The sequence below is a fragment of the Setaria viridis genome, chromosome 1 (assembly GCF_005286985.2).
Source record: "Setaria viridis chromosome 1, Setaria_viridis_v4.0, whole genome shotgun sequence".
Lineage (NCBI taxonomy): Eukaryota > Viridiplantae > Streptophyta > Magnoliopsida > Poales > Poaceae > Setaria > Setaria viridis.
The window spans coordinates 8,592,135-8,611,607 of record NC_048263.2 but is presented as its reverse complement, the minus strand read 5'-3'; the positions used below and the strand labels follow the sequence as shown (position 1 = coordinate 8,611,607).

At 49.4% G+C, this 19,473-nt stretch overlaps 5 protein-coding genes across 6 annotated transcripts; 1 reads left to right on the top strand and 4 right to left on the bottom strand.

The window, feature by feature from the left end:
- Positions 1-414: 414 nt before the first annotated feature.
- Positions 415-3,105, top strand: LOC117850141 (uncharacterized). The gene is made up of 7 exons (XM_034731949.2): positions 415-675; positions 769-947; positions 1,045-1,100; positions 1,357-1,471; positions 1,874-1,996; positions 2,376-2,547; positions 2,644-3,105. The coding sequence occupies exons 1-7, from the start codon at positions 430-432 to the stop codon at positions 2,827-2,829; spliced, it is 1,077 nt and encodes a 358-aa protein (XP_034587840.1). The 5' UTR covers positions 415-429; the 3' UTR covers positions 2,830-3,105.
- A 241-nt stretch (positions 3,106-3,346) lies between these two features.
- LOC117850151 (protein TRI1) lies at positions 3,347-5,254 on the bottom strand. The gene is made up of 2 exons (XM_034731958.2): positions 4,845-5,254; positions 3,347-3,740 (listed from the first exon to the last, which is right to left on the bottom strand). Exons 1-2 carry the CDS (start codon positions 5,109-5,111, stop codon positions 3,618-3,620), a joined length of 390 nt encoding a protein of 129 aa, XP_034587849.1. The 5' UTR covers positions 5,112-5,254; the 3' UTR covers positions 3,347-3,617.
- Positions 5,255-6,466: 1,212 nt separating this feature from the next.
- Positions 6,467-9,555, bottom strand: LOC117841423 (probable pyridoxal 5'-phosphate synthase subunit PDX2). 2 transcript variants are annotated; one of them, XM_034721780.2, is made up of 7 exons: positions 9,297-9,555; positions 9,066-9,193; positions 8,153-8,240; positions 7,980-8,065; positions 7,661-7,852; positions 6,968-7,065; positions 6,467-6,869 (listed from the first exon to the last, which is right to left on the bottom strand). In XM_034721780.2, exons 1-7 carry the CDS (start codon positions 9,349-9,351, stop codon positions 6,737-6,739), a joined length of 780 nt encoding a protein of 259 aa, XP_034577671.1. In that variant the 5' UTR covers positions 9,352-9,555; the 3' UTR covers positions 6,467-6,736. The 2 variants fall into 2 exon arrangements, with proteins under 2 accessions (XP_034577671.1, XP_034577672.1); XM_034721781.2 differs by having other exon boundaries at positions 7,980-8,053; positions 9,297-9,553.
- A 348-nt stretch (positions 9,556-9,903) lies between these two features.
- LOC117844664 (probable polygalacturonase At1g80170) lies at positions 9,904-13,561 on the bottom strand. Its single transcript, XM_034725412.2, has 5 exons — positions 12,972-13,561; positions 11,440-11,568; positions 11,177-11,347; positions 10,756-11,066; positions 9,904-10,653 (listed from the first exon to the last, which is right to left on the bottom strand). Exons 1-5 carry the CDS (start codon positions 13,305-13,307, stop codon positions 10,077-10,079), a joined length of 1,524 nt encoding a protein of 507 aa, XP_034581303.1. The 5' UTR covers positions 13,308-13,561; the 3' UTR covers positions 9,904-10,076.
- A 2,144-nt stretch (positions 13,562-15,705) lies between these two features.
- On the bottom strand, positions 15,706-18,625 carry LOC117847568 (BOI-related E3 ubiquitin-protein ligase 1). Its single transcript, XM_034728826.2, has 5 exons — positions 18,467-18,625; positions 18,219-18,344; positions 17,925-18,084; positions 17,105-17,457; positions 15,706-16,464 (listed from the first exon to the last, which is right to left on the bottom strand). The coding sequence occupies exons 3-5, from the start codon at positions 18,070-18,072 to the stop codon at positions 15,910-15,912; spliced, it is 1,056 nt and encodes a 351-aa protein (XP_034584717.1). The 5' UTR covers positions 18,073-18,084; positions 18,219-18,344; positions 18,467-18,625; the 3' UTR covers positions 15,706-15,909.
- Between the last annotated feature and the right edge of the window lie 848 nt (positions 18,626-19,473).

Here is a 19,473-nt window from a genome sequence, read left to right as displayed (position 1 = left end):
CTAGGAATCCAAACAATTCCATCCAGATTTTGCCCAAAATCCAGATTTTGGAAATCCATCCAAAATCCAGATTTTTAGAATCCAAAATCGGATCCAAACGATGCCAAAGGCTATTCAGTACTTGCTCCCCGGCGGAGGCCTTCCCCGGCCTGGCGTCGATCTGGATGAGGAGAAAGGAAAGAGAGAGAAAGAGCGGTGGGGAGAGAGGATGAAAGATAAGATGCACGGGCCCACCATGTGCTGCTGCTGGGAGTGGGGAGAGAGGAGGTGGGATCGACCGTAGCATTGGGTACGAGAACCAGATAAACAGGATTTCTCAAAACCAGAAACCATTTAGAATAACTGCCAAATTAATGGAGCCTCGGTTTAGTCGGAGCCATCGATCTCACGATCCAACGGCTACCAACGCATGCGTTCCACCCCGTGTGAATGGTGGTGGGAAGGGAGACGTGCACCCACCGCGGCGCTAGCTACCGCTGCGCGTCCGAGCGCTGCTCCACTTCGAGTGGCGCACGCCGCGCCACGGCGAGCCACACTCCCCACTCGGCACCGCACCGGCACGGCGGCGACATGCTCCCGCTCCTCTCTCCTCCGCGGCTTGGTGCCGCAGCCGCCAACGGCAACGCCAGCGTCGGCGGCACTGCGACGCCCCCGCGGCCGGCCGTCATCCTCCCAGTTGCGCCCTCCTCCCCCTCCTCCTCCTCCACTTCCTCATTTCGCTTTGCCCCGTGTGCATGATGCGCGGCGTGTGTCGTCGTAGTGGCGCAGGGGCTCGGGAACAACACGGGCGACTACGCGCGGCTCGCCGCGGCGCTGCGGGACGACCACGGCCTGCCGGCGGCCGTCGTGGCGCGGGTGACGCGCCCCGACTGGCTCCGCAACGCCGCAGGGCTCTTCGACGCCAACTACTGGCGGGGAACGCTCCGCCCGCGCCCCGTGCTCGACTGGTAAGTGATAGCGCGTTCCGTCGAGCACGAACGCGACGCTTGTCCAGGATCATTATCAAGGCGTTTCACCGAACACCTTGCGTGCATTGCGTTGCAGGTTCCTGAAGCGGGTGGACGAATCGGTGTCTGAGGCGAGGGAACTATGCGCTTCAGGTTTGTCTTCCCAGTCGCTAATGATCCATTTGTGGTTACTAATTACTTGCAACAAACAAATTAGCATGCGAAGTGTTTTATGTCTGTCTGGATGAAAGCTTTGTGGTGTTGAAGTTCGTACAATGTTTCAGAGTCACCTACTGAATTTTAGTTGCTGATGCAAGTTTCAAGCTGCTGAACAGCATGAATGTAAACATCAACCTTATAAGGTAAAAGGACTTATCTTAATTCCCAACTGTTTGCTACTTGCATGCAGATGGGAAGATATCATTGATAGGGCATTCGGCAGGGGGCTGGCTCGCACGGGTGTACATGGAAGAGTTTGATGCTTCTGATATAAGTTTACTGCTCACCCTAGGCACCCCTCACTTGTACGGTTTATTTTACTATGATGCTTGTATAGCAATCGTATGGTGGACATCTTTTCTTGTTCTATCCATGGTAGAAGTGAAGTAGTATAAGATTAATGGTTTAGTGGCTACTGTTACCTTGTGGATATGAAATTGAAGAAAGTAGGTTTGGTAGCTCATGATGTAACATTGGTTAGACAGTATGCTTATGTTAAAGATCTCCAACTTGTGTTTCTCCATTTCTACCTGTTCAGCCTTACAGAGAATCTAACTACATATGAAACTGGAACTGTTAGAAATTAGAACTGCCACATCATGTCATGTCAGAAATACACAAAAAGTTAATAGTGATGAAATGAAATGCAGAACATGCATTTTTCTTTTGTTTGATACCCTTTTGCCTCTGTTTTCTCTGTCCACTAGGCCTCCTCCAAAAGGTGTATCTGGGGTAATTGATCAGACTAGAGGACTACTGAACTACGTCGAGAAGAATTGCGCTCCAGCTGTATATACACCTGAACTGAGATATGTGTGCATTGCTGGAAGGTATCTTCCTTCAGGCTAGGATTCCAGGATCTTCTTTTCTGCTTCCACATTGATCTTATTATTAAACTTTGTTGTGGTTTGCTCATCATTTACCTTCCTGAGGATGCAAAATTGCTAAATCGAACGTAGTATGATGTTCTGGAATGTTGGTGCTGTCAGGATCAAATTTCACCAAAGAAAGTGCATTTAAGCTCAAGTTAAGTTGGTCGATCTTTGATTGACTGAACTTGTTAAAGTGATCCTGAAGTTTAGTCCCATAGAACACATATTTCTCCTTTCGATATATCATTTGATCCAGCAGATTCCAGCATGACCTCCTTGTCTTATGAGTTATGACCAAACGCGCTCATGCATAAGCCATCTTAGACTGTATCAACAGGTACATCCAAGGCGCTCCTCTTCTGGGGAACTCTGCAGTTGCTTCAGATGAGGTCCTAGCAGTGGACACTCCTTCAGAAGGAGGCGAGGCTGTTATTATCAGTACCAAAGACAAATCTACTCCATCAAGTGCCACATGGAGAGCCCGGTTTGTCGGACAAGGGTACAAGCAGGTAAGGGAGGATTTTTATTGATCAGCTGAGATAGAAATACAATCTTGCAAGAATCAATTGTGAAACAGATTCATCTGACATCAAATTATCAACTAGGTTTGTGGCCGTGCGGATGTGTGGGGCGACGGCGTTGTTCCTGAAATGGCTGCGCATCTAGAAGGTGCACTGAACATAAGCTTCGACGGTGTGTACCATTCGCCTGTAGGTGCTGATGATGAACAGAGGCCCTGGTATGGCTCTCCGGCAATCCTGAAGCAGTGGGTGCATCACCTTCTCAGCTGAGCTGACGTACGAGCTAGCTACCCGTGAAGAATCTGAAGTGTGTTAACGTTGATATACCATCAGACGTGGAGCTTTTTCTCGGCCTGAAATTGAAGTGTCATTCCATCTTGTGTAGAGTCGTTCATTGGCAATTTGGCATGACAGTTACACAGATCCTGGGCAATAGAGTGTTTTTGGTTTATTTACACAATTTAGCTGCGATCGTTTGTGCAAATACAATGGATTAGTGGAATTTGTTACTGTAAAGCATCGTTCTATGTACAGAGGCTTCTTGAATCCTTGGAATTTTCAGCAATGCTTGCTGATTATAAGTTCTCGAAAGGGAAACAGAGATCAACCGTCTATCAGCAACGGTTCTGTTGATCCAGCGATAACAAAGGTATGTCAGCACAGGCCTGTTTGTGATGACGTCCATTAACATGCATGTAACAAGCTGCAAACTGTGTAAATTTCCCAAGTATGCAATGGCACGCAAGTGACCATAATACTTGATCACAATCATTTCACTGCAACAAGATAGGCATAAACATACGATTAGGAAGATGTGCCATTAGCGAATAAGCATTTCCCACATCATTGTGCACACCAGTGCCCTTGCAGGATCACAAGAGCAACCACAACACTGGGAATCCTTTTTACATGCATCACACCCCAAACCCAACCGCTCAACAAAGTCTGAAGTCTTGACGCCATCACATGACTTTGGCTTAACTACCTAGTGGAACCTGGACTTAACATGGATTGGCCATCCAATAAAGTACTATCGCTGGATCCATCTGCTGCTTTTGTTAGTTCTTCAGGAAGTGAGGGTTCAGTAGCTTCGAGATCTCCAGCATCCCAACCTTGTCCCTCCCACCAAACAAGCTTTTGAGCGTGGCATCACAGTTGATCTCCGTTTTCTTTGCGGGGTTCTGCAAATCATGAAAAGCGATTTCTCAGTACAGGACACAAACTGTTTGAAGCAAACATCGATATAATGAGGCAGCCAGTGTAGACAAGTACTCTGCAAAATAATAATAATATAGCAGCAAAAAGGACTAATACTCTAATAGGGCACACTCTAATCAAATTTATTCTGTGTCAGTACAAGTGCAGAGTGGATACAGGAAAGCAGGTCATGTCACCACAGTTAAATAGAATATTAAGTGAAACAAATATCTCCTATGTACATTATAAGGCTACCACCAGAACATACGAAACACATGGGACCTGTTACATAATAGTACTTGGCCTTGCAACACAGCTCCACAAAACTATTATGCATCGATTTGTATAAAACATGTGCGTCTTTGTCCAGTTGCTAATTTTACAGAAATATGTATAGATTTGTAGAAAACATTAGCATCTTTGTCTAACTTGTCAGGTATAGATGAACTAGATAATCAAAACTGGATGGAAAAAATTGAACAGCAATTGACCCTAATCTGTTCTTCATCAAAGGCTCAAATCACATAAAAGTACACCTCAATAACATTGGTAAATTACGCGACATAATAACATTATGAGGTTATAAAGGAGTGATCCTACAAAAAGAACCACGAATTAGGTAACTGACTATATCAACTACAAACACAAACTGGAGAGTTGCTAATTTCTATTAGCACAAGGCTTGGCACACTTGGGCCTACAAGCTACAAATGTGCCCACCCAAATAACAGGTACCGCTGAGATCACCAAAGCTTCTGAACTAGAAAGGTTGACCTGAACCTTTTGGCACTGTCTCAACACACACTTGGATCCAAAAGCAAAAAGGGTAATAAAAATGACAACAACCTTTACCAAATACGTTATCACCATTAGGTCCGATGGATTTCTCTCTCGGAAAACCTAACCTCGCCAACAGGATCATTAGCCCAACGAAACCCTAACCTAACCCCCACCAAAAATGGATTTCTTCACCCCTAAAATCCCAATCCAACCAATACAACTCGACAACATCTGGTACATCACGAAACTAGAAGCAAGGGAAACCAGATTGGCATCCACTACAACGCAGTCAAAAGCGAAAAGCATACCTGGAGGCCGTTGGCCTTGATGTGGGCCCAGATGAGCTTGACGGCCTGGGGGCGGGCGAGCTCGGGCGCGCCGCCGGCGAACCTCCGCATCTCCTCGGAGACCGGCACCGGCTTCATGATCCCGCGCTTCTCCTTCGCCGCCGTCGCGTCCGCCTTGGTGACCTGGGGCGCCGGCGCCGCCTTCTTGGCCCCCGCCGCCGCCGCCGCGCCGGCCGCCGGGGACATGAGGAACCGGGACCCGCGGAAAACCCTAGCCACCGCCGCCATCGCCGTGGGAATCTTCTCCCTCTCCGCGCGCGCTCGCCCCGAGGATTGGGATTGGATGGATGGACGGAGGAGGCGACGAGGGTTTTGGGGGTTTAGGGTTACGGAGGACTCGAGCGTTTTGTATTTGGGGCCCGGAGTGGGCTGGGTGGGGAGAGGAGACCAAGGGAGCAAAACCGGGCGCTTTTGCCCCTAGGACCTTGAACTTCTCTTGATTCGCACTAATTTAGTTTTACAAACTGGTCCCTACATTGACCGAACTTCGTTTCCGGAAGAAAGAGTTCGTTTCCGATTCTACCCAAACATAAAACTTGGTATTTCTAATCGTTTTCATCTCTACATCACATTTCTCACATTTGATTTAGAAAATATGGTAAATTTCGGATCGATCGAGCTTCGTTTCCGATAACGTAATTTCGTTTCCAATTATTTCCGATCGTTTTCATCCCTAGGTGGTACAGTAACGGTCAACAGGCCCGGCTTAGACCCCAGGGCATTAGAGGCGACGGCCAAGGTCGAGGCCTAAGATTCTATACATAATTGTCTATGTATATATACGTATGTATATACACAACCTGCCACATAAGAAGCAACGAGGCCCAGCAGGCCTGGTATTATTACACTATCACGTCCGGACGCCGTCAGTCCGTTACCCGAAAACGAATCGGTGTTCCGCGTGTATCTGTCCCTGACGCGCCTATCGAATGAAAATTAGCAAACCAATCTATGATCGTCTGCCTCACTCTTCATAAATTTTTGCGAAATCTCGACACTATTCCCCAACGATTTTGCATAAAAAATGTATGATAAAGTTTTTTAAGCACTAAAGCATTCTTGTCGATAGAGTCATTTAGTTCTTATATGAGGTAATCAATTAATCATACTAGTTTCATTTTGCTGCTCTTTTAGTTTGTAGTATCGACATTGTTTCTCAAAAATCAAGTGCACATTATGAGTACTACTTCTTCTTCTTTTATATGTTATAAATGAAAAAAATATTTAGGTTAGGGCCTTTACTTTTTAGTTTGCTCAAGGGCCCTTAAAACCTTTGAGCCGGCCCTGACGCTCAGCACTGAGCAGCGGCAAATCAGGACGTTTTTATGGCTTTTATCGCGCAAATTTGAACGGGACATTCCACTTTACGAATAATAACGTCCTTCGCTCGTAAATGAAAGCATGCAAAAATACATGTTTGAATTGCCTAAGTATTTCGACTCTCCCTTATTTGCTCTGAAATCAGTTTCTTTAGCCAAACATTTGAATTTAATTAACAAGTTCCATCAAGTAGCTAGTTAATTGGAGGGGGGGAAAGGGTACCACCATGGTCTACAAAATGGAGACGTTAGTCTCTGGTCATCTGTAGAAAAAATGGGGGAAATATCATATATTCAACTGAGCAGCTTCTTTGCACAGTCAGGTTACAATCTCCACAGCACTTTTATCTGAAGAATTGCGTACAACACACCGTCATTATTTTGGGTGGTAAAAGTTTGTACCAAGCGACACATATGGACTGAGCACAACAGATGCCCAGCTGTTTGTTTTCGTAACCAGCTAAAGGAAAACAATGTGGTCAGTTTCTTCATCTTCCTTTCTTCAATCCTTTGACCTCTTTCTTTCTACTTCCATTACTCAAAAATGGGCAGATCAAGCGGCTTATTCTTTGGCAGGTCTTCAGCATCCATTGAAGATGACGATAATGATAGCGTGGAGAAGGCCTTTGCATGGGATTCTTTGTCCATGTCCAAGAAGTAACGATGCCTATCAGGAGTATAGCGCAAGATCTTCAAAGTCAGCACCATCAAGAGTGCTAAACCAATGGCCAAATCAATGATATGGTATGGAAGGAAAATGTTTACCATCTGGAATCTGATGTCAATTCTGGGTGAAAAGCAGTTGCTAGGATGTTCCCCTGCCGTACTGCAACAATTACCCTATCTTTGGAATACACTTCTTCCTGCCAAGTGTATTGATGGTCAGTTGAGGATAAGGATTGCAACAATGCCAACACAAATGTTTTTGTTTCAACGAGAAAAAAAGACTTGGCCAGAACCCAAAAGGTATGATCAGATGAAGACATCTGATGCAAGCATGGAAGCCAACAAACAACAAAATGACACTGTGACTGGGAAGTCCATTTAATGGATGCTTTAGCAGACCAGTTGCCCTAAAAAGAGCCTAAACTGACAAACAGGAGAGAGATGTGATAGCAGTACTCATTAGTCGGTTTTTCTGAATATTTAGGTTGCAATGAGCTACAATTATCTTCTCAGGTGTCAAAACCTACTCATATGTTTATAAGGGCTACACAAGAAGGCAGAGACCGCATTTAGAATAATAAGCAAGCTACATGTACGTATGCCCACATCTGACTGTAACTGCTTTCCTAGATATGGCCATATTCATTGATCATTCAAGGACTAAAGGCAACTAAGAATAATATGAGAAGAAAAAATGAGCGCGCATCCTAAAGTCCAGTTTACTTGAAAGATACCGGAACACATCATTTGCAGGCCATTCCAGTATTATAGTCAAGAAAGCGACAAACAAACCTCAGCACCCTCCCCAGATGATATTGTAATGCTGGGTCTGTCAGCAGGAACAGGGCAATCAGCCAATATTTCAACATCTGAACCTGCTTCCAGTATAGCAGGTGCCCGTATAAATACACCACGGCATGTATCATTCCCTCCTTCCTTCTCTGCAAGCTTTGGCACGGAAAGCTCTGTTTCGAAGCTTTGAAGCTGCAACAGAAACAGTATGCAATCAAACATGGTGCTCACATTTGTTTTTATTTATATACAAAACCTTTCAACATGCACAACTCCATAATCTGTCCATCAAACAGACAACATGGCACAAAAAATTTACCTGGCTCCCAAAAAAGTTACGGTGGACAGTACAATCTAGTCCTCCAACAAGTTCCTGGCCCCCTGTTTTTTGCCCTGCAAGTAACGCTATTCAACTGTCATGACATTCGATATCTGGTTAACTAGTTTACACACACAAAAAAAACAGCAATTATAAATCAGTGACCCACACACCTACTGCTTTGTTTGCAAGAAAGATAAGCCCAGCACATGTTCCCCATACAGGCTTTCCACCACCGACAAACTCTCGAAGTGCAGGAAACTGCAAAGCAGATGTAAGTGAGATTTTGCAAGCTATATATAAGAAAATAGGCAGGTAATTAATATACGATCTGAGGCATGAAGTTCAGGAAGTGGCACTCTCTAGTAAAACTATTTACTTGGAAACTATCTTATGGGAACGTGTAGTAGCGGGCACCAGCACATGAAAACTATTTACTGACTGACAAGCCAAGAGAACAAAAAATTCCCTAATCGGAGGCAACCAGCATTGGCCCACAACACAACAACCCCTGTTACTTGAACAGAAGGTGGGGTCAAAAGGATAATCATCCTTTCCATATAAGAAATTTTAAATTCAAGCAGAAAGATAATGAAAGCAAGCAAAATTTGCTTTCCTTTTGTTCTAGTTTCTTTTCCTCTCTCTTTTTTTTCTTCAGTTTTTATGTTTGAAGTTTTGACCAATGCAAGGAACCAGTATTGCCCTGAGAGGCTGAGAAATTAAGGAAAAACTTGCATCAATTGTGATATAGAAGTGTTCTCCTAGACTAGCCACACCAAAATCGAGTTGCTCAACGTTGTGTTCATCAATTTCAGAGACCATGTTGTGCAACCACTATGACAATTCATATTGCTTTTCTATTTTCTAGCATCCATTAAATAGCGCATAGCCATGGCTCATTTCCGACTCCATAATCAACTTCGTGAGGAAACCAAATCCACAGTTCCACACACACCAAAGTCACCAACCAAATCCTTTGTTTTCGCCAATCAACGCGAGTACCCACAGAGTCACGGGCGATGCCATCGACGAACCAATCAATCAGCGGGAAGAAAAATGGGAGCGGAACGAGAAAGACCCACCCACCAGGTTGTGGTAGTTGGCGAGCTTGGCCATGGTGGTGCTCTCGCCGCCGGGGATGATGAGCGAGTCGAGGCCGAGGAGCTGCTCCGGCTTGCGCACCTCCACCCCCCTCACCCCGATCCTCCTCAGCGCTGCAACCCAATCACACACACACACACACGCCCCCACAGCGAAATCAACGACACGGCCATCCGCAAGCAGCGCGTGGAGCAGAGATGGAATCGGGTTCCGTACCGGCCAGGTGCTCGTTGTAGGAGCCCTGCAGCGCGAGGACGCCCACCACCGCCATTGCCTCCCTTCCCTCCCTCTCCTCCGCCTCGGGGCGCGTGGGCTGGTGGGTCAGAGAGGAGGAGAGGCGGCTGGTGGTGGTGGAGTGGAGGTGGGTTGGTGACGTCGCGGGGAGTGGAAGGGGAAGGGAGGAAGAAGCCGCACGTCGCCGAGGCGGCGGCGGCGGCTACACGGGGGATAGGCCGCCGAAACGTTTCGGAGCACGTGCCCACTGCCACAGAAAAAACTATTGGAGGTAGGCGTAGGTCGCTCGTGACCGTCCGATCGCCCACGTCGGTGGGGAGATCAGCGCCGTCCGTTCGGTCCGGGCCCACCGCAGCGGGCACGTTGTCGAGACGACGGGCCGGAGACTGGTAGGCCAGAACATGTTCTGGGCTGAGCTGGGTCAACTGGGCCGGGCCGCCTAATCGTTCCCTTGCTGGGCTGACTGTCGCCAATCTTTGCCGGTGGGTGGAAAGGGGGATCCGACGGCCTGCTGCCGCGGTAAAATCAAGCACCGGAGAGTGTGTGCTTTGCTGTAAGATTTTAGATTTGTACACCACGCGGTAAAACAAGAATGAAAGTTACGGCATGCAAGGTTACTTCCACTAATTAGTAGTAACAAACTTTTTGGTGTCAAAAGTGACTGCTAAGTACGTTGATCTCAGCAACAGCATTACAGCAAGCATTAGCATCGAAGAATGAGATCTAATGAGCCATGATCAACGAGCACATTCGAGCTGCTCGTCACAGCTCGGTATGGAGAATGGGCGCCGGCGTCGTCTCGGCCGCTTCCTTCTCCTTGTCGTCGTCGTGGTCAGGGTGGTCGTCGGGCGCGCCGCCGCAGGTGCTGCTGCGGAGGCAATCGACGGCGGGGCGGACGCAGCCGTAGTCGAATCCGACGGCGCAGTTGCAGACGGTCTGCACCTCCCCGCCGCCGTCGTCATCGCTGCGGCGCAGGTCGATGTCGCTGAGCACGATGCCGGTGCATGGCACGGCGTCGCTGCAGGCGAACCTGATCGCGTCGGCGCGCCGCGACGTGCCGCTGATGTTGCGGTACGCGACGCCGGCGACCGCCACGGCGGAGGCGGTGCTGCTCCGGCAGGGGGCGCCCCCGGCGGCGTCGCAGTAGAACTGGTCGATGACGATGGGGTGGTCGACGTCGTCGACGACCACGTTGGAGAAGCGCACGTTGCGGACGTAGCCGGCGCCGCCCTGCCACGTCTTGATCCGCACGCCGTTCTGCGCCCGGCTGATCCGTGCCGTGTCCAGCGCCACGTTCTCCACCGCCGCGAACGTGCCGCCCTTCCCCAGGCTCCCGATGCTGCGAACGCCGCCGGAGTCGCCATGGCCAAGCATCAGTCACAGCTAAAGACAGGCAGAGGCAGCCACGAACAAGAACATGAAGACTTCGAGCTCGACTGACCTGATGCCGTGGCCGGGGCCGCAGTCGATGTTCTTCATGCGGATGTTGAAGCTGGCGTTGACGATGGAGATGCAGTCGTCGCCGGTGCCGATGCGGCAGTTCTGGATGGTGACGGCGGTGGACTCGGCGACGTGGATGCCGTCGGTGTTGGGGCTGTCCTCGGGGGCGTCGATGCGGACGCCGGTGACGCGCACGCTACGGGAACGGTACACTGTCAGGTGCATCTGCTGCGCGTTCTGCACGCGGAGCCCCTTCACGCGCACGCCGCGGCACGAGTCGATCGTCACGGCCGTCGGAGCAGCCTTGCACGGCTGCAGTAATGCACGAGTACTCGATCAGTGACATGAAGAAGCAGCAATCGAAGAACTCGATCGATCTGGCTCTCTGAATGTATGATTTGGAACGGTGAGGAACAACGTACGTTGGACTTGTTGATCTTGCAGGAGTTGGCCCACCACTTGGAGCCGGAGCCGTCGATGACGCCGCCGCCCTGGATGCGGGCGCCGGCGAGCCCCGAGAAGAGGAGCCACAGCCGGGGGCTCCGGGGGTCCCACTCTGACGGCTCCTCCGGCGCCACGATCGTGCCCTGGATCTGCACGCCAACGATCGAGTCACTGCAACTGATCTCACTGGACCTTCTGAAATGAACCATTATTGTTCAATGTTCATTGCCTCATGTATCACCTGGATGATCATCTTGGGCTTGCACGGCCCCATGAAGGTGCTGGCGCCGACCTTGTAGCGGCGGCCGGCGGGCACCAAGAACACCGCGTTCTCCAGTGAACACGCCGTCTTCCACGCGTTCGAGAACGCCTGACAACCAAAGCCGCCGCAGTCACCATGAATGTTGCCAGCATTTTTAGCTTTAGCACGAACGCAACGACGTTCAATCAAAACCCATTCATGGGCGCAAGTTCGTCGCGCGTAAATTATTCAGAAAACTCTGCTCAAAACGTAGATCGATTGTTCATAATAAAGCGGGGAAGAAATGCAAGTGATCGATCGATCGAGTGGAGACGCAAGACGTGCATCGGATGCAGATCACATCCCGTTTCTTGACGCACTGAAGAATCTCCCGGCGAGATCTGCACGCTGCATGCGGGTGATGGATGGGTCGTCAGAGAGTGATGAAGCTAAGCAACCGCCGAGGAAGCATGGGGGGGAGGAGAGCATCTGGAGCCTGGAGGCGTCGCCATCAGATCTCCCGTTCTTGACTGGCAAGCCGCAAAGCCCATCATCACATGGAAAGTGTGGCTTCCTGAAAATCGTAACGTCTGGATCCCTACATATTCTCTCATCATGCCACTGTCACTGACAGCAACGTGTCATACATAGTCCGATGTTTCGAAGTAAAGCAACTGATCTGTGTCGCGTCTCGTTTCATTTTCTTTGACTGATCAGTACACGAGATGAGATTCAAAATGCGAACCATTCAGACAAATCTAAGCTAAACTTAAACGCTTTGCAAAACAATTCAGACAGAAATTACTGCTCCCCATCTATGCCACCGTCAGTTTTGTCAGTGCATGCATGTTACTGATCCTGAAAGCAACTGATCTGATCCAGCGGCTCGATTCTGCTTGACTCGTAATATCATTCGGACAGATCAAGTAAGCTATACTGATTATGTTTATAAAGAAGCTGATTTGGGCTTATTTATTAATTGCAAAAGAAGAAAGGGTTGCGTGTTGCAAAAGAAAAAATGCTTTCAGTTATCGGTGACATACGTCTTGGACGCACAAGCTAGCGTCGTACAAGACATACTCATGTACCCATCCATAGGCCTCATGATTGGGATGCACATCACGAAAATGGATACACTTCATGATCTCCTTCCTCGAAGAGATTTAGACTTGTAAGCAATATAGGTCGCTAGCACAACCTGCTCAAGCCTATTTCTGTTCAATCATGCTAACGCGTCAAGATGAGTAAACTGTGTTCTGTTCTTCTCTAATCATCATCAGTTGCTGCCATTCTCGAGACAGAATTTATATTTTACGTATGCCGCTGAGCTTTTGGAATTTGGAGTCAAAAAGATGGGATCAAAGGTGAGATTTTACTGGAAACGCTTCTGAAAAGCTTGTTACTGTGGAGTGTCACCACCGAGCTTCACCACTACTTGCACGCAAAGCGTGATGGAATTATGCCAAACACTCGGACGTGCTTACATGCAGAGCGATGATTAGCAGCAGCAGCAGCAGCAGAGATGAACTCACCTCGGTGTCGTCGGCGTCGCCGTCCCCCGCGGCGCCGAAGCTGTCGACGTTCACCACGTTCCGGCACGTCGGCGGCCGCCCGGTCCCCTTCCCCCACATCATGATGCGGCCCTCCTCCTCATCGTCGTCATCGTCTTCCTCTCCATCCCACTTGAAGACATCCTCCTGCTGTCCATCAGCTTCTTCACCTCCATCCGACCACAACCTCAGGAAACTCTCACCGGCGTCTTCCCCTCCGCCGCCGCCCACCGCCGCCCTCGCCACGGCCACGAACAAGACCTGAAGCACCAAGAGCAGCGTCGTCGCTCTCGTGCCGCCTCTCCTCCCTGCCCCCATTGCACAGCCTGGTTGATCCTACAGCTTCTGAAGCTGTCTAATGGTGGCGGCTCGAAGACGACCGGTACACCTTGGCTTGCAAGCGTGTGGCGGTTTATAGTGGAGACCTGGAGATGGAGCTGATGGATGAGCTGTGCGCGAGCTGACAAAGAGAGGCCATCGATGGATGGATGGATGGATGGATCGAGTAGGAGGAAGAAAGAGGACGACGAGCGAGGACAGAGGAGGACTTGAAGTGCAAGTGAATGATAAAATGTGCGTGCGACAGAGGGAGGTGTGGTTTATGCTTTACTCATCCTCTGAAAAAGAAAAAACAACAACAACAAAAGGGAAGGCCCCTCTCCTTTCCTTTCCCTTGGCATTTTCCCATCATTTTGTGGTGTCCTCCATCTTGTATCCATCCATCCATCTACTTATTTCCAAAATGCAATTCCTTGCAAGGCAATGCTAATAGTGGTAGGGCTTGGATAAGCTCCTCCAGCGATGAGAAATGGCCAAATTCCTGGCCGTGAGTCATAACGTGTGCACGCGACATTTCAAGGCGCGAAGGCCATGCTATGCAGGAAAAGTTTGGCACTGTGATGACTACTGGTAAGAAAAATTGGTGGCATATGTATGTATATGTTATCGGAGTGATAACTGGCGACCTTCGCTTCCGGAACCGAGCATGTGCGAACGGCCGTTTCGCAGAAGGATCATCGGGGTCAGTTTTGGTTGTGGCTTTTCTATGAATGGTGATGGCCTACGACATGCGTATTGTTTCAGGGATCCCACGAGAACCGAAAGGTGGGTGAAGCCTGCTACCGCTACCGATGCTCCGAAACCAGGTGGCGAACGCCATGCGGCTGTTCATGATTGCGGCGGATCCGCCATGCAATTCCATTGCCAAATGCCAAAAGGCTCCAAGTGGATCTCCATTCCTTGCAATCGTTCGCCGCAGCTCTTCGTTTGTCCCCATATTCAAAGAATTGGTAAAGGATATTAAAGTTGGTATCTCGCCTGCTCGAGCTGAATCCAAACAACTGAGCGTCCAGCCACACAGGCTGAAACTAGCCACCGGATCGAACTAGATCCAGAGTCCCAGACCGCGAAGGATTCCACAAAATTTGGCCTGATTTCGAGCTGAATTCAAACAACAATTGAATCGAGCATCCAGCCACACAAGCTGAACCAGAAACCTGTTATGGCAGCCAGGCCCGGTCCTAAGGTTTTGGTGGCCCTGATCGAGACAAAAAAATTGAGGTCCTGCAGCATCAGCAACAATATATAAATGAAATGTACTTATAAACACTTAAAGTGCATCCAAAAATAGCACCACAAAATCATATACATTTCATTAAAGTTTGCTTCTGCAAATTTTTAAACACATCGGTAATTGAAAACTAAAGCAAAGCTAAAAATAAGTACCTAATGAACTCGAAGGAATATTATAGATTATCAAATGGAACTCACAAATCCAAACAATATTCACCCTAACCAATGTTCAGTCTATCAATTTTCTACCATGCAGCAGAGAATGGGCAACTTTGATCACCATTAATCAAAGGCTCAAAGTATTGATCATCAAACACCAATTGATAACCTACACTAGCGTGAAGGCATAGGGCGCACAATAGGTGACTCGGCAAGTTCGTCAGCGTCAGAGAAAACGGAGTTGCCGCCGTTTCGGCACGCTGCGGGTGAGATCAGATTAGAGCATCACGCCGCGAGGAGGAGAGGAGTCGCACGTGCTGCGCAGCTCGGGCAGAGGGCCAGCGAATCGCGTTGTTGGTTCAGCAGGGACTCGCGTGGCTTCCTTCTGACCTACGCTGCTCCGCAGTGCTCGTCCTTTGGGCCTACACGCAGCCTGCTGTACCTGGGAGGGAGCCCCTTTGTTTTGGTTTTGGTGGCCCAGGGCGGCCGCACAGCTCAACCCCCCTCAGGTACGCGTCCAGGTGCAGCAGTTACAGGAGGCCAGGCGCTACCTTGAGATGCACTCTACCTTTCCGTTCGCACAAGGGCCCTGGCTGGCTCTGCCTGCCCCGCCAGCGGCCACATTGCATTGCTTGTGCTGAGCTTGCCCATGCTCCACACATTGCTCCTTCCTGCTGCAACTGCAATCCTACCTATCAAGATTCTTCTCACCACTTTGGTTTTCTTTTCTTTTCTATTCCTTTTTCGGAAACAACTAACAAAAAAAAAGACTAGATGGCTCATCATCATCTTCATTTCTAGGGCATACACCTAAGGAAACATGGCAACATTGTTCATTGCTACCTCCCAGTGTTGACGAAATGAGAGCCTTTCACCATTTCAGACATGCTAGCAAAGCCTACCAAAGATGTTTTCAGTAAAAGCCATTTTTATGCATCAGTAAAACCACATGATAAAAGAGGATGCGATGTGGAATGCATATGGATTGCAAGATGCAAACCTGATCCCTTTTTACCTTCTGAGATCCCAAGCAGGTGAGGTGACCTTACACCTGGACTAAGTCCAGAACTTCTCAAGAAAACGAAAAAAAGCATGCTAACATGTACACCACTGTTGGAACACGCTTACATCTAGTTACTGTGTATATCATTGCTCGTCCAGTGCGCTTTGACGTACATAGGATTTCCTGTCAGGACATGTTGATCTCGACGCTGCCGCTCTTGGGGAACCGGCAGACAGGGCACACGTCGGAGACCCTCTCACAGTCTGCGCACAGGCAGAGGTGGCGGCACGGCATCACCAGCACCGACGCCTCTTTCCCGCCGCACCACCTGCAGGCCCCCAGCCCCACGGTTGCCGTCGTGCTCCGGCCCCCGAGGAGGCTGGACTGGAAGAAGCATCCGGGTGCCCCGGCATTGGGGTTCTGGCTGGAGGCCGCGTTGTCCTCCTCGCTGTCGCCGGAGCCTTCTCTGGTCAGGTTGGTGCTCTGCGCCACCACTTGCATCAGCCTGCTCTTCAGGTTGTTGGCGACCGACTGGTTGTGCAGAGCAGCTGACTGCCACGACTGGACTTCCAGGGCGACTTGCCTGATCTGCTCATTCAGTTCCTTGCTCTTCCTGTTCATGGCCTCCGCCTCCAGTTCCTTCTCCCTCAGCTTCTTTCCTACCGCCCGTTCAAGATTTGCCAGGAAAGAAATCATCCGCCGCTGGTTCACCTCCTTCATCTGCTTGCCAATCTGTTCAGCCTGTGGGAAAAAGAGACACAATGTGAGAGTGTGTTACCAGCAGAGGTCAGTTGATTCAAACACCATCAGAGACTTCAATGGTCAAAGGCCAAGTTACTTTGAACAGTTAGAAGCAAGCGATACATCAGTAACATGTAAACTAGACCTTAACATAGAGGGACAAGCATATAACTTACAGGAGAATCAGTGCATTATGATGCTCTACCTACAACTACAAGGTTTACCAGAAACTACAACAGCATATCTGGATAACTCAACCATTTCAACATGGAATGGCAAGGCCAGTATTTCCATGATGGAATGGCCGCTTTTTTATTTTTTGATAAACAAGTACTACTTGGTTTATTTCATCCTTACTGTCCCATAAAACACTAGATCTAGGGATTTGGTCAATGAATAAATTTGCATTGAATATTACCTGAAGTCTCAAGTAATACCTAATCTCTTTGTTTTCTTTGTCAATTTCAGCCATAAGATCATCAACAAGAGGCATTGTGGTAAGGCCAGTGTTTCCATGATGGAATGGCCGCTTTATTATTTTTTGATAAACAAGTCCTACTTGGTTTATTTCATCCTTACTGTCCCATAAAACACTAGATCTAGGGATTTGGTCAATGGATAAATTTGCATTGAATTTTACCTGAAGTCTCAAGTAATAGCTAATCTCTTCGTTTTCTTTATCAATTTCAGCCATAAGATCATCAAGAAGAGGCAACGTGGTAGGCAACGAGGACATGCTACCACTGCCAGATGTAATAGACGAGTTGTGCTCATCATCCTCATAAGAAAGCCTTAGACCGGTTGATACAGCACTTGGATTGCCGACATGTGCCAACTGATCAGCATCCTGTTGATAATAGTTGTTCAAGGACATCTGAAGTTTCAGCTGCTTCTCATTCCCTGTATCAATGTTTGTGTTCCTTGCTTGGCTCATAACAGAAAGGTGGTTGTTTCCAGTGTAATTAATATAACCAGAAGGACCAACCGCGGGGACTGCATTGACAATATTTCACAGTCAGTGAAAAGGGGACGGAAATTAAGTGATGTACTGATGTGGTAACAAGGCATAGTTCAGTTAACCAGTTTCATTGAAGCTATAGATGGTAACGTGTAGGTCTATGATAAAGCAAGGTAGAGCCAGGATAATGCAATGAATACTAGCAAGTAGGGTGTTTTCACCGATAAGATCGTTGTTAAATTGGCTACTCTGATAAACATTTTTGTGAGATAAAATTGTACTTGCGTTGCTGACATTACCCAGGCATTACATATAAAAATCGTCAAAATGACTACTCTGATCAGATCATAGAACTAATGCACCAATATTGGCTCTATCCAGGCAAAACTAGCCTTCACTAACGAATCCGCTACTCATCTAAAAAAACTCTGCTAGAAATGGTTCAGATTCAGAAAAAATCACGCAGCAACGAGTAAGCAGACAGACGCGTTATCCATCTTACCCGCGGGGCTCCCGAACAGCTGCAGCTGCAGCGGCGCAGGCCTGGCGTTAAACAGGAACTGGTTCTGGCTCTGCATCGGATCCTCCATGGCTCCAGAGGGGTGCGAAGAACCGAAGTGGCCGCCCACCCGGAACGCTTCCCCGTCCATTCCGCTCCTCTCCTGCGAGGAACACACAGAAGCTGCGGGGGTAAATAAATCGCAGGAATCCACACCTCCAATCACCACGCACGCGAGTAACAAGGGCAAGCAGCAACGGATTTATTGCAAAAAAATAAAAAAAAATCTCCCCCTACCAGGAGGAAGCCGCGGCAGATTACGCCAGAGACGCCGCCGCTGTAGCCGCCACCGCCCTCCGATCGGGCACGAACCCGCGCCGCTCAAGCGAAGCCGAACCCGCGCCGATCCGATCGCGCGAGCCCCTGATCGAAGAACGCAGAGGACCAAAAAAAAATCAGGAACCGAAAATCCGCAATGCGATTTGGGGGCGGGGGCGGAGACGGCGGGGTTGGGGGGCAAGGGAGACGGGAGGGAAGCGACGCACCGAAGCGGATTCGCCGCCGCCGCCGGTAGCCGGTGGCCGTGCCGGTGCGGGGGCGGATGGGGGGATTTGGGTTGGGGAGTCCGCCGCCGCGGCGAGAGCGTTGGGAATTCCGCGATTAATTGCCGGTTTTTAATACGCCCGAGGTGATTTTAAAGCGCGCAAGGAAAGCAAGTAATGGGAGAGGAAGGAAGGAAAAGTAGGGAGCGCGAGGAGTAGGAGGAGGCGAGGAGCGGCTCCAACCGGTTGCCACGCACGCCACCGAGCCACGTCACCGGGCCCACCGCAACGAATTTCTGTTTCGGCCGGTAGTTGGGCTGGCCCACTAGTAATGAAGAAGGTCCAGCCAGAGTGCTGCTGGGCCGGTGTCGTAAGTTTTGACCTCTGGAGCCAGCCCGTTTGGTCTGCCTGTGGATTCGGCTTGTTGTTCCTTGAGATCGATGGATCTGGGCCTCCAATTAGCATAACTGCCTTCCTCTCAAAACCCAAGAAGAGTGACGATGCATGCAGGATACATGTGAGCATTTTCCTCAAAAAAAGAAAAAAGAAAAGAAAACATGTGAGCAGGAAAATGCCTTCTTTTTCTGAACAGTGAATGAACAAGGAGCGCGGTGTACGCGTTCTCCACTCTCCAGTGCAACAGCAACGGAAGCAATGCAGCAGCACCCGAATCCAGGGCCAGTGTCCCCCCCCCCCCCCCCCCCCCCCCCCCCCCCCCGTAGGCTTCCTTAATCCAAGCTGCAACCGCCGGAACGGACGGCGTCACGCGTTCCAGGTAGAGGTCGGAACGCCACTAGCTGGCCAGTCTTCCTTCAGGCTAGCCAGATTTCAGCAGAGGACCCGGAGGCATGCCGTAACAGCGGCAGGAGGAGCTAGGAAAACCAGAGGCCGGAGAGAACGCAGTTTCCGTGTGCGTGGCTTGCTGGAGCACGCAACACCCTGCATGCGCTGCGGGCAGGGAAGGGAGAGAGCGAAGAGGCGGCCGGCGACGGCAACTCGGCAGGGCGCGG

Coding starts and splice junctions, on each gene's coding strand:
- LOC117850141 (XM_034731949.2), top strand. CDS start 430: ATGGTGGTGGGAAGGGAGACGTGCACCCACCGCGGCGCTAGCTACCGC. Junction 676..768: donor GGCCGGCCGTCATCCTCCCA/GTTGCGCCCTCC, acceptor GTAGTGGCGCAG/GGGCTCGGGAACAACACGGG. Junction 948..1,044: donor CCGCGCCCCGTGCTCGACTG/GTAAGTGATAGC, acceptor ATTGCGTTGCAG/GTTCCTGAAGCGGGTGGACG.
- LOC117850151 (XM_034731958.2), bottom strand. CDS start 5,111: ATGGCGGCGGTGGCTAGGGTTTTCCGCGGGTCCCGGTTCCTCATGTCC. Junction 3,741..4,844: donor TCAAGGCCAACGGCCTCCAG/GTATGCTTTTCG, acceptor CATGATTTGCAG/AACCCCGCAAAGAAAACGGA.
- LOC117841423 (XM_034721780.2), bottom strand. CDS start 9,351: ATGGCGGTGGTGGGCGTCCTCGCGCTGCAGGGCTCCTACAACGAGCAC. Junction 8,241..9,065: donor TCGCCAACTACCACAACCTG/GTGGGTGGGTCT, acceptor TCTGCTTTGCAG/TTTCCTGCACTTCGAGAGTT. Junction 7,853..7,979: donor GTAACTTTTTTGGGAGCCAG/GTAAATTTTTTG, acceptor TTTCTGTTGCAG/CTTCAAAGCTTCGAAACAGA.
- LOC117844664 (XM_034725412.2), bottom strand. CDS start 13,307: ATGGGGGCAGGGAGGAGAGGCGGCACGAGAGCGACGACGCTGCTCTTG. Junction 11,348..11,439: donor AGCCCAAGATGATCATCCAG/GTGATACATGAG, acceptor GTTGGCGTGCAG/ATCCAGGGCACGATCGTGGC. Junction 10,654..10,755: donor GGCCCCGGCCACGGCATCAG/GTCAGTCGAGCT, acceptor CGGCGTTCGCAG/CATCGGGAGCCTGGGGAAGG.
- LOC117847568 (XM_034728826.2), bottom strand. CDS start 18,072: ATGGACGGGGAAGCGTTCCGGGTGGGCGGCCACTTCGGTTCTTCGCAC. Junction 17,458..17,924: donor GCTGTTCGGGAGCCCCGCGG/GTAAGATGGATA, acceptor TTGTCAATGCAG/TCCCCGCGGTTGGTCCTTCT. Junction 16,465..17,104: donor GCTATTACTTGAGACTTCAG/GTAAAATTCAAT, acceptor TTTTTCCCACAG/GCTGAACAGATTGGCAAGCA.